The following is a 14961-nucleotide window of genomic DNA, read 5'->3' as shown; positions in this document are numbered from 1 at the left end:
ACACTAGCAAGCTACTGCTATAAAGGCAGCCAGCTCTGTGGTTTAGTGGGGATGCTGACAGCCTGCCCTTGCTCGGCCAGCATTATAAGGGAGATGTATCAAGCTTGGAGGGAGATAAAGTGGATCAATCAGCATCTAACTGTCATGTCATAGACTGTGCTAGATAAATGACAGTTATGCTGGATACACATTAGCCGATGTGTACCCAGCACAATATCGTAGGCGGCTGGTCCTGGCATCGGCAAGTGCGTACACACTTGCCGATGCCGGGAGCGACAGCAGGGGCCATGTTATAGCAGCATGGCCCCCGCTGATGATATCGCCAACGACGCTCGGTAGCACGAATCGTAGGCGACATAGTGGGTACACACTGCTTGATGTGGACGATATTGCCTAGTGTGTACCCGGCTTTAGAATCCGACTGGTTGCTTTTGGCAACTTCTCAACTTTCTTTCTATCCAAGGCTTGATACATTTCCCCCAATGTGATTTTTAATGTAATGTGTGTACTATGGCCCTGATTCAGAGCCGTACGCTCTGACAGAGCGCTCGCTGTGTATCAGGGCCGGTCTTTTTTTTTTTTTTTTTAGAACAGCCTCCTGGCCGCTCGCATAGCTGTGGGTGACCACCCACAGCTATAGCGAGCGGCCAGGAAGATGGTCGCGATGGTCAAGACGAGACCCTTGTGGTAGGGTCTCGTGGCCGCAAGCCCCAGAGAGATTTCGGCTCAACAACGACATCTCGCCCCCTTTTTTGCGAGACCCGGAGCGATGGAGTGCCCGTCGCTATCCGGGTCTCGCGCATGCGCACTGGCCCACCATCAACCCGGTTGCGAGCGTACAGCGCTTGCGACCGGATCTGAATCGGGCCCTATATCTTTACATTTCCTTCAGATTCCCTGTAGAATGTTATCTTCATGTTTTATTTTATTGTAAACAGTCTGTTAATACTGCAAGTAGTGTACATCATTTGCATATAGAAAGCTGGGCTTATTGTATTTTTAAAATAATTGCGTTTTTGTCTGCAGAATGTGTAGATATCAATGTGACACCAGACAAGAGACAGATATTACTACAGGAAGAGAAGCTGCTATTGGCGATATTAAAGACCTCCCTTACTGCCGTGTTCAGCACAAGTGTAAACAAGTTAAGCGTAAATCAAGTGCTGGCGGATCTCACAGGTATGGAAGTGCTGTTATCCCTCGCTTGTGAGTCCTGCATATATGCTCGTACAGAAAAGTTTGCACATATGAAATACTTAAGTGTTGTAGAGACAAAGGGCCTGATACAGACTTTAACGTAACTCTGCCATAGATGCCACCACATTGCTTACACGGACATAAATGCGTTTATGTACAGTTGTACGCATCTCCGTGAGCGTATCGGCCCTATCCGTATGCTTGGTTTGATAGCCATCATCATTATTAGTGTGCAGTCCCGATATGAAGTGTAATTTATACTTTCGTCCGACTCTGTGCAGCACGCAATCCTGTCGAAACGCCCTCTCTCTACCTTACCTGTGTGAGCGCGCCCCAGTACAGCCTAGTTACACCACTTCTGTCCACAGTGGAGATGTGTCTGACGTGTACAATTCTGCCCTCCAAAAATGGGCATATGTTCACCTCTTCATCAGCCCCAAATTTCATTGGTGTTTTTTTCTGCCCTGGGCATAGTCTAAGGAACAAGTAAACCAACAATTGGACATTTAACGCCATATGCAGAGGTTCCCAAACTTGATCCTCAAGGTACCTTTACAGTGCAGATTTTAAGGATATTCATTCTTGACCACAGGTGGATTAATTAGTAGTTCAGGCAATTTGATTTAACCACCTGTGCTCAACCATGGATATCTTTAAAACCTAAACTGTTGGGGAGCCTTGAGGACCGTGTTTGGGAACCTCTGTCTATATCAATGAATGTATATTATTGAGTGTAACTTCAAACTCCCAATGCAGTGACCCATTGATGTCGGCAGCATGGTGTTTCCCAGAAAAGCCTGACTCTTTAAAACCATGTTGGAGGAGTCTGGTTAATTGGTTGCAAGGGACAAAAAATATATTAGAGGAGACTACTGTACATGCAGCAAGACTTTTCAAAGGGCACATGCATGGCACCTCATGCACAAGGTTCCTCTATCATGGGCAAAACTGCTACATTATTTCAACTTTATTTGCATTTTAAACCTGCTTCTGCGTGCTTGGGCAAGCGGGGGCATTTGGTTAGATACATTATTAGCTAGACGCATTCTCTGCACTAAGGGCAGCGCAAAAGCACTAAATCTAAAAAGAGGGCATGGCAAGCCTGGCACCTACATAGGTAATGTGTGTGTGTGTGTGTGTGTGCCAGGATGGCCACTCTAGTTTACGTGGCCTGTCAGTATCACTTACCTATCTGTAACTATTTATCTAATTGTAAGTTGCTGATTTATTCTATCTTGTTTATGCTTTGAATGTAGAATCCACCTACTTTCCTCTATTTTATTTTTTGCCAGGCAACGTGAATAATAATTTCTTGTACTCTGGCATTGTACTTGGCAGTCCTTTAAGGTACAAACATAGGAACTCTTAATCACACAACAGAAGTCTAATGCGATCTATGAATATTCATGAAAATGATTGTCCTCTCAGCCTCGTCAACATGTAGATACCTCCCACGGAATTCATACTATGTATCTGACTTACGTTAATTAGTTATATTCTTTGCAGAAATCCTGATTGCATCTATGTCATCCATGGTCAGTCTGGTTTATAAACAGCCTCTCTAATTTGCAGTTATAGAATTCTTTATGGCATTTTTGTCACTCACAGGTGCTGCGGGGTTTTCTTGTACTTTTGCCTGTAATCACTGAGGAATAGTGTCCTCTATATACTTAGTACTAGAACTTAAAGACATTGCTACATTCACCACATATACTTCATAAAGACATGCCCAAACTTACTTGGCAATGATATATTTTAATTTATACATTCATACTGGCCATATAGAGAAACAGCTTTGCCTAATATTGCTATTTATTGTATCGCCTTTCATTTGGACAAGTACAATGTACTTTGTGTTTCTCCTTTTATCTTCTAATAGAAATAATGTTCCCCCTACTATAACATATTGAAATAGTTGAAGTCAACTCACTAAGTTATTATGACCCTATAAAGCAAGGATGGGGAACCTCAGGCCCGGGGGCCCTATAAGGCCCCCGGAATCATTTGGTCTGGCCCTCAGCTTTTTTCTGTTAGCCTCATCTGGGTAGCAGGGTACCTAGAATAGCACCCTGCAGCCAGAATCTATGCAGCAGTGCTGCTTCAGACGGTCACACCGCTGCCCTTACAGCTCTGGGATCATCCTCAGGATGCTCTGGGCATTGCTGTAATCACCGGTGATTGTGGCTCCACCCCTGTGTGACTCACACGGAGGGGGCGTGGCCTGCACCAGGCCCGCAAATAATGTTATATATATCAAAATGGCCCTCGGCAGAAAAAAGGTTCCCCACCCCTGCTATAAAGGAACATACTCCTTTTTTATTTTTCACGTGGATTCCCATTTTTTCTTATGACACACAAGTTTAATTTTGTGACAAAATAAGGTATTTTACCTTTTAAGTATTCAGTATTGCGTCATAGATTAGTTTTAAAATGAGTTTTGTGATTGAAGTGACATCACTACTAGACAAATATAAGGCTATATTCTTTTTACATGTATTGCTATCATTTGAGTATTATAAGTCAATATTTTTTGATGACTAAAACAAACAAAAAACAATGGTAGCTTTGGTAACTGGTGTTTAAAATATTGAATAGTTACCACATATATTAAAAATGGTAGTTATGTATGCATGTGTGTGTGTGTATGTGTATATATATATATATATATATATATATATATACACAATGTGTGTGTCAAACATGTATAACTACAGAGCCCAAATCTGCTACATTATTATATGGAAATTATTAAATACTTTATAATCCATCTCTTTGTACTGTTACAGACCAACCATAATAAATGTTGTGTTTAGAACGGCGATAATAATGTCTGCTAGTAAAGAATCACACTGAAAGTCATTATCAGACATATGAGGTTATGCTATTTTACCTTTTAGTTCTTTATGTTTACCCATATTTACAGTTCAGTTACTTTACTAATTTTATTCAAATACATAATAAAATCTATTAAATCCTAGGGGGTAAAGAACCTGTCAAAAATTATTTTGGGAACAGTAGAAACTATTGATTGCTACAAAAAAAAAAAGATATAACCAACAATATTTGTTGCATGTAATTCATGTTACAATATAACATTAAAACTAAGCAAAGTAAAAACAAAAGCATGCTGCTTACAGAAGTTTAGTTTAATCAGCACTTTTTAGGCTGGCTAAACATACATAGACTTATTGGCTTCGGGTGGAGGAGGAAGCTAAAAGGAAAAATTTTTTTTTAATTAAACCGATCTTAATTATGCAATGCCTCACGTCTTGGCAAGAGAATGTCGCACTAAATGTTCATAGTTATTCTTTCTTTCCTCTGAATTACAGGCATAGAACAGTAATGTGTTACATTCAGATACTTTTTTACTGGCAGATATGATGTGAAAATGACCTCAAGGCTAGCATGCACACCTTCCCTGGGAGAGCCGTGGTCCGTAAAAGGCCAAAATGGTTACATAAATTTCTTAAATATTCAAAAATAAAACAAAATATGCAAAATATTGCCATGTCATGCACACTGAGTATGCCAATATCAGCTTGGTTTGACCTGAAATAGATCTGCCCAAGCCGATTTTGAAAGACGACCTTCCTAAAATAAAAAACCAAAACATGCATTGCATATACTTCCTATGGCAATCTACCACCCTGTTTAACATGATCTTAATTTATTTACCGTATTATATGATATTGCTGGCTAGGTTTTATATGGTATTAATGTTTTATTAAATGAATAATATTATTATTGTGGACAACATTCTGATTGCAGCACTTGCGGTCACATCTGCTGAAAGAGAACTAAGCAATGAATGAGTATATAACATGCACCATTTGCAGGATATGAGACCCATAATGTATAAAGTGGACTTTAGTATCTGGTTGTTCAATTGCATTCTGTTACGGGGAATTGTGCCCGTGAGTAAGTCATTTAGTGTTTTATAGGAGTTGCCACACAATTACAAATTGTCACTTTATAGTTAATAGGAAGAGATTATAGTTAAGAACATCCCAGGAATTGTTAGGAAAATGCAAATCCCTGATCCTTTCTTCAGCAAGCTGCTCTCCATAAATGTTCAGGAGTTTATACACATGGGGCAGCAACATGTGCAGTAACTTCACATCAATTGTATATAATAACACAAATCTGCTGTAACAACCAGACATGTCCAGGTGTTATATAGTTGAGGGGTTCTCAAATACCACCAACCGGTCATGTTTTGTGGATGTCTTTAATCATGCAAAGATGAGTTCATCTATTTTGCTGGGTCAGTCATTATCCCACCTCCTTCCAAAAAACAGAAATCCTCAAAATAGGACCCGTTGGGAAAACTGGAGGGTGGAGGTTGAGAACCACTGATCTAGGTATTGCTATGAATGACTGCAGTTTTGGTTGAGTTGTACCTTGTTATTATGGAATAACTGCATTTATACTTATCTGAAGCATCCTATTATTTTTCTTTGTTGTAGGTAATTTCAGGAAAGTAAGTGCAGAAGCATTAGATGGTCCTAATGTAGGTCAACCAAATGTATTGGACAGAGGGGCACTTTCTGTATCTAGACTGCGAGAGGCCTACTCTATAAGCCAGAGAATTGCAGGCAGCTCACCACACACACAGGCCGACAAAGTGCAGAGCTCTTCCCCCAATCAGAGGAAACTCCAGTCATATTTTAACCTTTCACCAACAGTACAACACTCTATCTCTAAAACTGTATTAAATATTAGTGGTAAAGAGGAAGAGCCTGGAACACCGGACTCTTATGGTGAAGATATTCATGCGGAAAAAGACTGTGATTCAGGCAAGGGTACCGTTACCACCTCGGACATTACCGCCTCAGACTGTTGTGACACCCCAGACTTCTCCAGCCGCATTAGTAGTGAAAGTGTCACAAGCTCTCCAGAGACATTAGTGAAAACTGACGAGGTGGAATCCTTTACCGCTTTGGATCCTCCTTGCTTAGAAACTGAGTTTGAATCTGTACATCCTGGCATAAAAGAAATACTAGACGCTGATCCTACTCCAAGTTGTAAGCGTGTGAAAACAGAGGAGGAAAAGCTGACAGATGGAACGTTGCAACCCGGTACGGTGGATACACCGGTCAACATTGATAAGAAAACAGTGCCATTACATTTCTCAATGTGTCGCCTGGCTAAACAGATGGAAAGACTAAAGCAGCAAAGGCAGAAAAAGGAGGAACTGGAGAAGTTCCGGAGATTCCGAGCAAAGATCAGTCCGGGGGAAAATCAGGCAGCGGAAGCTGAGCTCAGGAAAGAGATTAGGTACCTATAGAGTGAACAATTTGCTCTCTCTACATTACACTGAACTTGGCACCAGCACCTTCATTTTTTTTTTATTTCTAAATAAAAATGGTTTGTATGTCAATAAATGTACTTTGCAATTATGCAATAACTTGGGCTGTAATATTATATTATTATGCCCTACAAGTGCAGTTTTAATGAAACATCCATGTTTGTGTCAATAGTACCCCCCCTCCCCAATTTATTTATTTCAGGTGAGACTCCTGGAATAACAACTGTTTGCAGCTCCTTATACTGTATGTCTACAGCTGCAATTAGGTAATGACTTGTGTTCAGGATATTGGAGAACCCCCACTGTAATACTACTAAGGGGGTGCACTATTTAAAGAAAACCCTTTTAAAGTGGATCTAAATAAACAAATGCAGCTCACATAACTTTCTATATAATAATGATATTAGCACAGATTTGTTTTATTCTTTAATGTGACCTGTAAGACCTGTAAAATATAGGAGTATATTTACTAATGTGCAGGTTTTCAGTAGTGGAGATGTTGCCCATAGCAACCAATCAGATTCTACTTAACATTTATCTAGCACCTTCTAAAACATGGATTGGGAAACTCAGGCCCGGGGGCCGTATAAGGCCCCCGGAGTAATTTGGTCTGGCCCTCGGAGCCTCATCTGGCTAGCAGGGTGCCTAGAATAGCACCATGTAGCCAGAATCTATGCAGCAGTGCCACCTGCAGCGTCCTTAGGACACTTCAGACAGTCACACCGCTGCCCTTACAGCTCCCCGAAGCATCCTCAGGATGCCGCAGGCATTGCTGTTTCAATGGCGATTGTGGCCCGGTCCCCGTGTGATATCACACGGAGGGGGCGTGGCCTGCATCGGGCCCGCGAATAATGTTGTATATATCAAAACGGCTCTTGGCAGAAAAAAGGTTCCCCACCCCTGTTCTAAAAGATAATAGCTAGATTCTAATTGGTTGCTATAGGCAACATCTCCACTTCTAAAACATAAATATACCCCATAGTATCTGCTGCAACTACATTGCTACAAGTAGGGTAGATCATTTATTGATCAAGGTCAGTGCTAGGAGTATGTGGGAGTACTACAGAAATATAGATGTGTATGGCAGGAAAAACTCCAGGAAGGTGTTGTGACTTGAGTTGCCAGTTAAAATGTTTCTTTGGGGTATATTTACTAAAGTGTGGGTTTTTAAAAGTGGAGATGTTGCCCATAGCAACCAATAATATTCTAGCTATTACCTTCTAGAAGGTGCTAGATAAATGTTAAGTAGAATCTGATTGGTTGCTATGGGCAACATCTCCAGTTCTAAAAAAAAAAAAACACACATCAGTAAATATACCCCTTTGAGTGTAGCTGTGACTAAATTACAGCAGTGAATCTGCACTGCACCAACTAAACCCAATGCAATATATAATTGTAGTGTGTATAAATCATTGTTTTCTCTTCCATGACTTACAGCAAAGATATGTTCGCAGAAATGGAAATTATTGGTCAGTTTAATCTGGGTTTCATAATAACCAAACTGGATTCTGACCTCTTCATTATTGACCAACATGCAACTGATGAGAAGTATAACTTTGAGATGTTACAGCAGAACACTGTTCTACAAGGGCAGAGGCTCATCATGTAAGTGTCACACACAGTCTCTCCTACATGCTTTGCCAATAAGCAAAAGCCTCTTATTGTATATATTCACACACTAAAAAAACAGTTTCAAAGCAATAGTGGGCCTAGGGTGTTCTGCCGCAATGGGGCGAGGTTAGGGGGACCTAATGCCCGATAACAGTAAATAGCTGCTAATGCTGGGCCTGATTCAGAGATGGACGCTAATGCAATTATCACGTAGATAGAGCGATAGTTTGCCAATGCGTATGCATCTCAGTGTGCAAAGGCAGCATTGCGATAGCACTGCGATCACGCAGGCCACTGAGACCCATCGCAGAATGATTGACAGGAAGTGAGCGTTTGGGGGTATTGATGGGGGGGGGTCGGCGAAACGCAGGTGTTCCTGGACGTTTCAACGCCGTTACATGGGCTAGCATAAAATTGCTATGTATGCAGTGGATAGAGCGTCTCCTGCATGTCAGTACTGCTGACAAGTCTGTGGCTGGTCAGACCAGCCGCAAGGGCAAGATGGTCGCTAGATGTCCGTCAATGTTACTGATGTTTACACTGGTAAGCGATGGCGTACGCAGGCAAGAATGCAGCACAGAGCATCCCTATGCACGGGTGATCTTTTGAACCATTAACATATTTTCGCAGCTGCGTTCCGTATATTGTGCTAGGACTAACCTTTCATGTATATCAATAATATGAAACCATTTTATTTCTTTTGAAAGTGAAAGTAAACTGCTTTAACTGTTAAATATATATATATATATATATATATATATATATATTTTCTTTTCCACTGTAATCCAAGACCACAGAAATTGAACTTAACTGCTGTGAATGAGATTGTACTGATGGATAACTTAGAAATATTCAAGAAAAACGGCTTTGATTTTACCACTGATGAAAACGGTACGTGTGGTGATACTAAAGACTGGCATTGGTTTTGCTTCTGATCTTTCTTTTTTGCTGTCAGTTTGAGAGTATTCCAGTTAATTATTTGTAGATGCAGGAAATTATTTTATTTACCCCTCCTTTAGTCCTGGGACTTTGTTTTCTCATTTAGGTGTTTGCAAAAAGTGATCTTTAATTAAACTGGGGACATAAATGAAGTTTGAGTTACTTTGTGGTTCAGCCCACAAACTGGCTGCCATTAGTAGCTTACTATGTATCAGTGATGTGCAGTGCGGTCAATGGCTGCAGTCCCAGGGAGCTGCACAAAGCTGATGAGTGTTAAGTATAAAAATGATTACAATAAACAAAGAAGATGTTTATAAGTTATAAATATCTTCTTTGTATTATTCTAATAATTTTTATATCAAATCTCAGGAGTATGGAAGGAGCCTGCCTTCCCTGGCTGTACATCCCTGCTATGTATAATCAATGGCATTAGTTTAACCTATGCATACAATTTAGCAATTTGGAGACAGTCGTGAAAGGAAGAATTTAAAAGGCAGCAGAGCCTGGTCTGTTTTATTGGGATCGGTATGAATGACCGCTGGACCTATGCCCTAAACCTAACCCCGTCCCGTCCCCGCAGCCTAAACCTAACCCTCCCCGGGGGCTGCCTAACACTAACCTCCCCATGGGGGCGCCTAACCCTAACTCCCCCCTTCCCCTAGCCTAACCCTTCTGGGGGGGTGCCTAACTCTCCAAACCCCCCCCCCCCCACGCCCACCCCCGCCGCGGCTGTCCGCGCCCAGCTTACCTTCGTTCGGTGTGCCAGGTGTCAGGCTTCCGGCATAGAGATAATCCCGACACCTATCATTAGTCCCCTGTCGGGATTACACAGTCGGGAAGCCGGCGGTCAGCATTTCGACAGTCTGCTTCCTGACTGCATCCCGTTTTATTGTATGAACCGCTGCCCAATAGATTGTTGCATTTTAAACTGCAACATTAAAAATCTGAAACCCTTATTTAAAAAAATAAAATAAAATGTACTTCATTCCGTAACATTTTTGAAGCTTTGAAACTACAGTTTTTTTTAATTGTACTCTCTGAGGAACACAATTCATAGCTTTTCTTCAGCAAAAGGAATCGGACTGGCCACTTGGCCGGCCAATGGGTTCACAAGCCACCTGAAGCTGTGCAGGATGTACAGATGAGACATTAACCATGTCAAATTGGTAAAAATCTTAGACATTGGAGCAGCATAGTAATTCCTCCCCAGCATGATGGTTAATATAACTTAAATTGTTTAACGTACAGGACAGTCTGACAACTTTATATGGTAGGAAAGGAACACTGTGTAAGTACAAGGGCTGTGTGAACTACTGTATGAGACTATAACTTTCTATTTCTGTTTTTCAGCTCCCATCATGGAAAGAGTTAAGTTAGTCTCTTTACCAACAAGCAAGAATTGGACATTTGGTCAGCAAGACATTGAGGAACTAATCTTTATGCTCAGTGACTCCCCGGGAGTTATGTGCAGGCCCTCCCGAGTAAGACAGATGTTCGCGTCAAGAGCTTGCAGGAAGTCTGTAAGTACTGCAAGTAGACTGTTCAACCTGGAGTGGTCTACGTAATCTATATGATTATAACCTGCTTACAGAATTTGTTATTAATCCATAAGGAGCTATTAGTTTTTAACAATGCATCCATTTTGTCTATCATTCATATAGCATAATGATCAAAACATTTTAAAGGCTAATTCCTGTTACATGGTGATACCAAGTTATCAATTAGAAAAAGCTTCCAAAAAACAGAAATCCTGCACCCCTCTCCATTTGGTCCTCATTGGGTATTTCACTTCTAGGTCACTTAGTGGTTTCGGGGGGAATATAATCCTTTACAGATCTTAAGCACACATTTGGTCTTCCGTCCCACTCATTTTGGGTTTACCTTCAACTCAGACATTCTATCTCCTCACTGCCCACCCGTATCATTGGGTGGCCCCAAGCCCTGTTTGAGTCTCTATCTATTGCAGACTCCACCCAAGCATTTAAGATTCCACTTTATATCAGTTCTGTTTCACTGGCTTCACAGAATTTTTGCCTGCTTATGTGTCAGCATGGCACAAGGAACTGACCAAGAGTTGACTGAGGATCAATGGTCCCAGATATTTAGCTATACTTTTACCAGCTCCTCGTCGATAAAGGTGCTGGAGGCACAATATAAGATTCTGTCTCAGTGGTATCTGTTCCCTGTTCATCTCCACCACGTTTCCAAGTCTCTCTGCTGAAGGTGTGGTCAAGTGCCAGGCACTCCGCTCCACATTTGATGGCACTGTCTGGCTGGCTTCTGGGGGACGGTTAGGAGGGTTTTCGGAGACAATCACTGGATTCACGCTTTTTGACACACCCAAATATTGGTGGATATGTCCCTCTGCCAATTTAAGAATTCACTGCTCCGATATCTATTAAATGCGGCGAGAGCAACTATTCCATGCATTCGGAGGTCCCCCGTTCAGCCCCCTATCTCTCAGTGGTTTCAGAGGGTTGATCTCTGTATGGCCATGGAAGATCTTACGTCCTCCTCTAAACTGACATACTCTGACATCACTGCCACTTGGTTTGACATTGAAGACCCTGGCCTACACTGCCCACCTCAAGTCCCCTCTTCCAGTTATGTCTTGACAACCCCCCCCCTGTCTTTCCTTACTATTTTTACCTACTGTTTGCTCTTTACATTTACTTATTGTTTTCTCTCACTAGTCTAATGCTAGTCTCTTCTTAATGAATAGTATTTACTTATTGGTTGAACCAACTCTCTCTGTATTTGCTGCTGATGTTGGTTTTAATAAAAACAAATTGAACACAAAAAAGACATCCCTTCAAAATATATACACTCAGATTTGACTGAACACTAGTCTTTGCGCCCAATGCTAGTATCTTTAGATATGACAAATAAAACTTGGTAAATGAGGACAGAGAAGCAAGGAGCTGTTTGACACCGTGCCATGTGCACTTACAGGTCTGGTAGAATGAGAAGCAATTCTGTATGGAACTGGACATCCTGAGCCCGAATAAGCCTGTTGAATCGTTTACCTGAGCCATTTGGCTGTTGTCTGCTTAATTACTTACCAGCCTCTGTTTTGGGGATCATAGAGAATCAGCAGATTGTCTGTCTATTTTGCGAAGACTGGAAAGTCAACCAAGGCCAGCACAGACTCAAGAAAACGTGAGTCTGTAGGGGCTTAAACTCTATAAAAGTTACCTGTATATTCCAGTTTACTAGTTTTTAACATAATCTGCACCTGCTACTACCAAATTTATTTCTTGATGATTTTGACATGCCACCTTTTGTGGTGTTGTTTGACTGGACATTGATTAGTTCACCCTATACCAGATACTGAACTCCTCTCTGTGGAATTGGTACCGATCTGAGCTTCAGCACATTGATGGGAACTCGGGCGTCCTCTGGAACAACTTCCCAGTTCTAACCATTCCCGAAGACTTCTCTGTCGTCACAACCGTCCAGTCTGTAAACACCCCCTGAGAGACCAGCGCATCTCTGATGAAAATTTTATAATTTGAGCAGCCAATTATTGCTTTGATCTCAACCAGTTTCTGAAGATGTTGCACTGAAACATTGGAGTCTGCTGTATTAAATTGCCTCAATTAAAAAACATCACTAATAATCTCATAAAGAGGAGAACAGAGGGGCACTGAAAGCTCAGCACTATGTTCACCAACTCATGTAGGGTTCATATCTTGCCTTCTGGGAACCTTCTGCAGTTTGGTATCAAAGATTAATGCCAACATTCTCTGACTGGGAAACAGATTGGATTTGCTGCAATTTTGAATCCAGCCGTGGCTTTCGAGGTCTTTAAAATAGGGCAAAAGGTCTTATCTGTCTTTTGCACTAGAGATAGGTTTGATTTAGAAACCCTGATTACTTTGTTAGACAAGAAAAAAAAAAAGGAAAAATTACTTTTGAAGAAAGAATAGAAGAAAGTATTATTGAGGGTCTACTCTTCCTTGGAAAGGCTTTTGGAAAAAAAAAAATGTGGAAGAGGCCGAGATTGGGGCTGTAATCTTTTATGAATCCTGTCAGCAAATGGTCCAAAGAAGATTCTCTCTATTTGTCCCTGAACATCAGGAGCCATCTTCACACCAAAGCTGTAGTGGGTGACAACCTTGTCATGCTATTTGTCAGCCAGCTAGCTTGGGTGCCTTTTGCCGGTCAGACTTGGTGTAAATGCTGCATACCTTTGTGATGTGCGTCGATGGTACCGATGTTTACGCAGAAGGGCAACATTGGTGGTAAAGCAGTCGTGGGCGTCTTTATGCCGGCTGAGCTTTGGCAAGCATTTGCATATTTTAGCCGCTGCGTTCCGTGCAAATTCATAGCTGCGATCGCATTGAATCAGGCCCACTGCTCTCTATTTGACATCTCAACATCTGGTAAAGGTAATCTATTAAAAAATTATGGGTGTAAGAGTTTTTTATTTTTATTATCTGGTCTAATCCAAAGTTCCCTCACCAAATTAGACATCTGAGCTGATGAAGAAAATGAAATAATGTATTTTCTTCATCTTCCTTTCTTACCGGAGAAAGCCTATGGAGGATTGTGGAACTTCTCTAATGGCAAGCAATAAATACGATAAAAACTAATCCCAATCATTCCCATCTTTATCCACTACTGCATATTTGTTAAACCTCTACACTAAACCATTAGCGTTAGGGTGATAAAAGCAGGAGGTACAACTCTTTCATGATTCTTGACATAAATGGGGAACCCTGATCAGTTAGAATTTCCTTAGTTATTATCACTCTTACTGGTATACCGCTTCCCAGTATCTGGTAGCATAATCCATTATCACTAAAATATATTGATGACCCCGGGCAGACTTTATTAGATTAGGTCCAACCAAATTCCATAGTCATTCTCTTAAACAAAACCTTAATAATTCGACAAGTGAGATTCTATAATGCAGCCTGGGTGCATGGTACAGGATGCCCAGTATTCAGATACACCTTTATGGAACCCTGGCCAGTATTCAGATACACCTTTATGGAACCCTGGCCAGAAAAAAATGGTGCAAAATTCTCTAAGAGATTCTTCTTCTTACTTCATGGTAGCCATTACTCTGGGATTACATCCCATTCTCCTAGTACTAGACAGGAAGTTTTTTTCCCCACTTAGTGGTATATAGGTTCCCTCCCCCCTATACTTCTCTAGTCTTTTTCCTGTCTCCTAGTTAGAAGGATTGTGTAGAACTTACCTCATATCATTCCCAGTAAATGCACCTCTGGTACCTGCGATCTGGAGGGGGTGGCACCCTGGGGAGAGACCGGTTAAAAAATCTTCGTTTGACAGTGTGGAAATTGAACGGGAACTATTAAGGCAGAAAGGATTGTCTGAACAAGTGGTACGATTGCGGTACGCGCTGTGCGGTGCGCACACAGCGCTTCTTGGGGGACCCGGTCAGTTTTAAAAAACGAGTCCCTCACTTCCTGTATCACGTAAAAACGCACTATAGAGCGTATGTCGCGATCACTGTAAATCAAGAAATGCTTTTGCCTTTATTTTTTATGCAACCAAAAAATTAGAAAGAGGAGAGACTGCATATGCTAGATGAGTTGCAGGTGATTTCTGTCTATTTAGAGTTAAGGAATTCCAGAAAACAAGGCATTTGTTTGTCCTGCATACAGGTGCAAGGAAAGGTGCCCACAAAACAGACGATCGCAAGGTGGATCAAACAATTTATTTACGTTTGTATATGAGGAAAGCAGGTGCAAAGCTCCAGAGAATCTGAAGGCACACTCGACCAGGGCAACGGCGACTTCATGGCCAAAAAAGGCTCAAGTATCTGTAAAAGACATTTGTGCAACAGCTATCTGTTCATACTTACTCAAGGCATTATGCTTTGAATATTTGAGATGCCCACTTTGTAAGCCATGTTATCACAGGGGCAGTGGCTT

General features: G+C 41.4%; 1 protein-coding gene across 1 annotated transcript in view; it reads left to right on the top strand.

The window, feature by feature from the left end:
* Nucleotides 1-14961, top strand: part of PMS2 (PMS1 homolog 2, mismatch repair system component) — a 45502-nt gene that overhangs the window by 28507 nt on the left and 2034 nt on the right. The window contains exons 10-14 of the mRNA XM_088451858.1: nt 1027-1179; nt 5664-6474; nt 7943-8110; nt 8907-9007; nt 10406-10575. Coding sequence (XP_088307984.1) covers nt 1027-1179; nt 5664-6474; nt 7943-8110; nt 8907-9007; nt 10406-10575 — 1403 coding nt within the window. The remainder of the gene's footprint in view (nt 1-1026; nt 1180-5663; nt 6475-7942; nt 8111-8906; nt 9008-10405; nt 10576-14961) is intronic.

Source organism: Taudactylus pleione, unplaced genomic scaffold (assembly GCF_031769625.1).
Source record: "Taudactylus pleione unplaced genomic scaffold, aTauple2 ptg000032l, whole genome shotgun sequence".
Lineage (NCBI taxonomy): Eukaryota > Metazoa > Chordata > Amphibia > Anura > Myobatrachidae > Taudactylus > Taudactylus pleione.
Note: the sequence above shows the minus strand (reverse complement) of the source record. Positions and strands in the feature narration are given on the sequence as shown.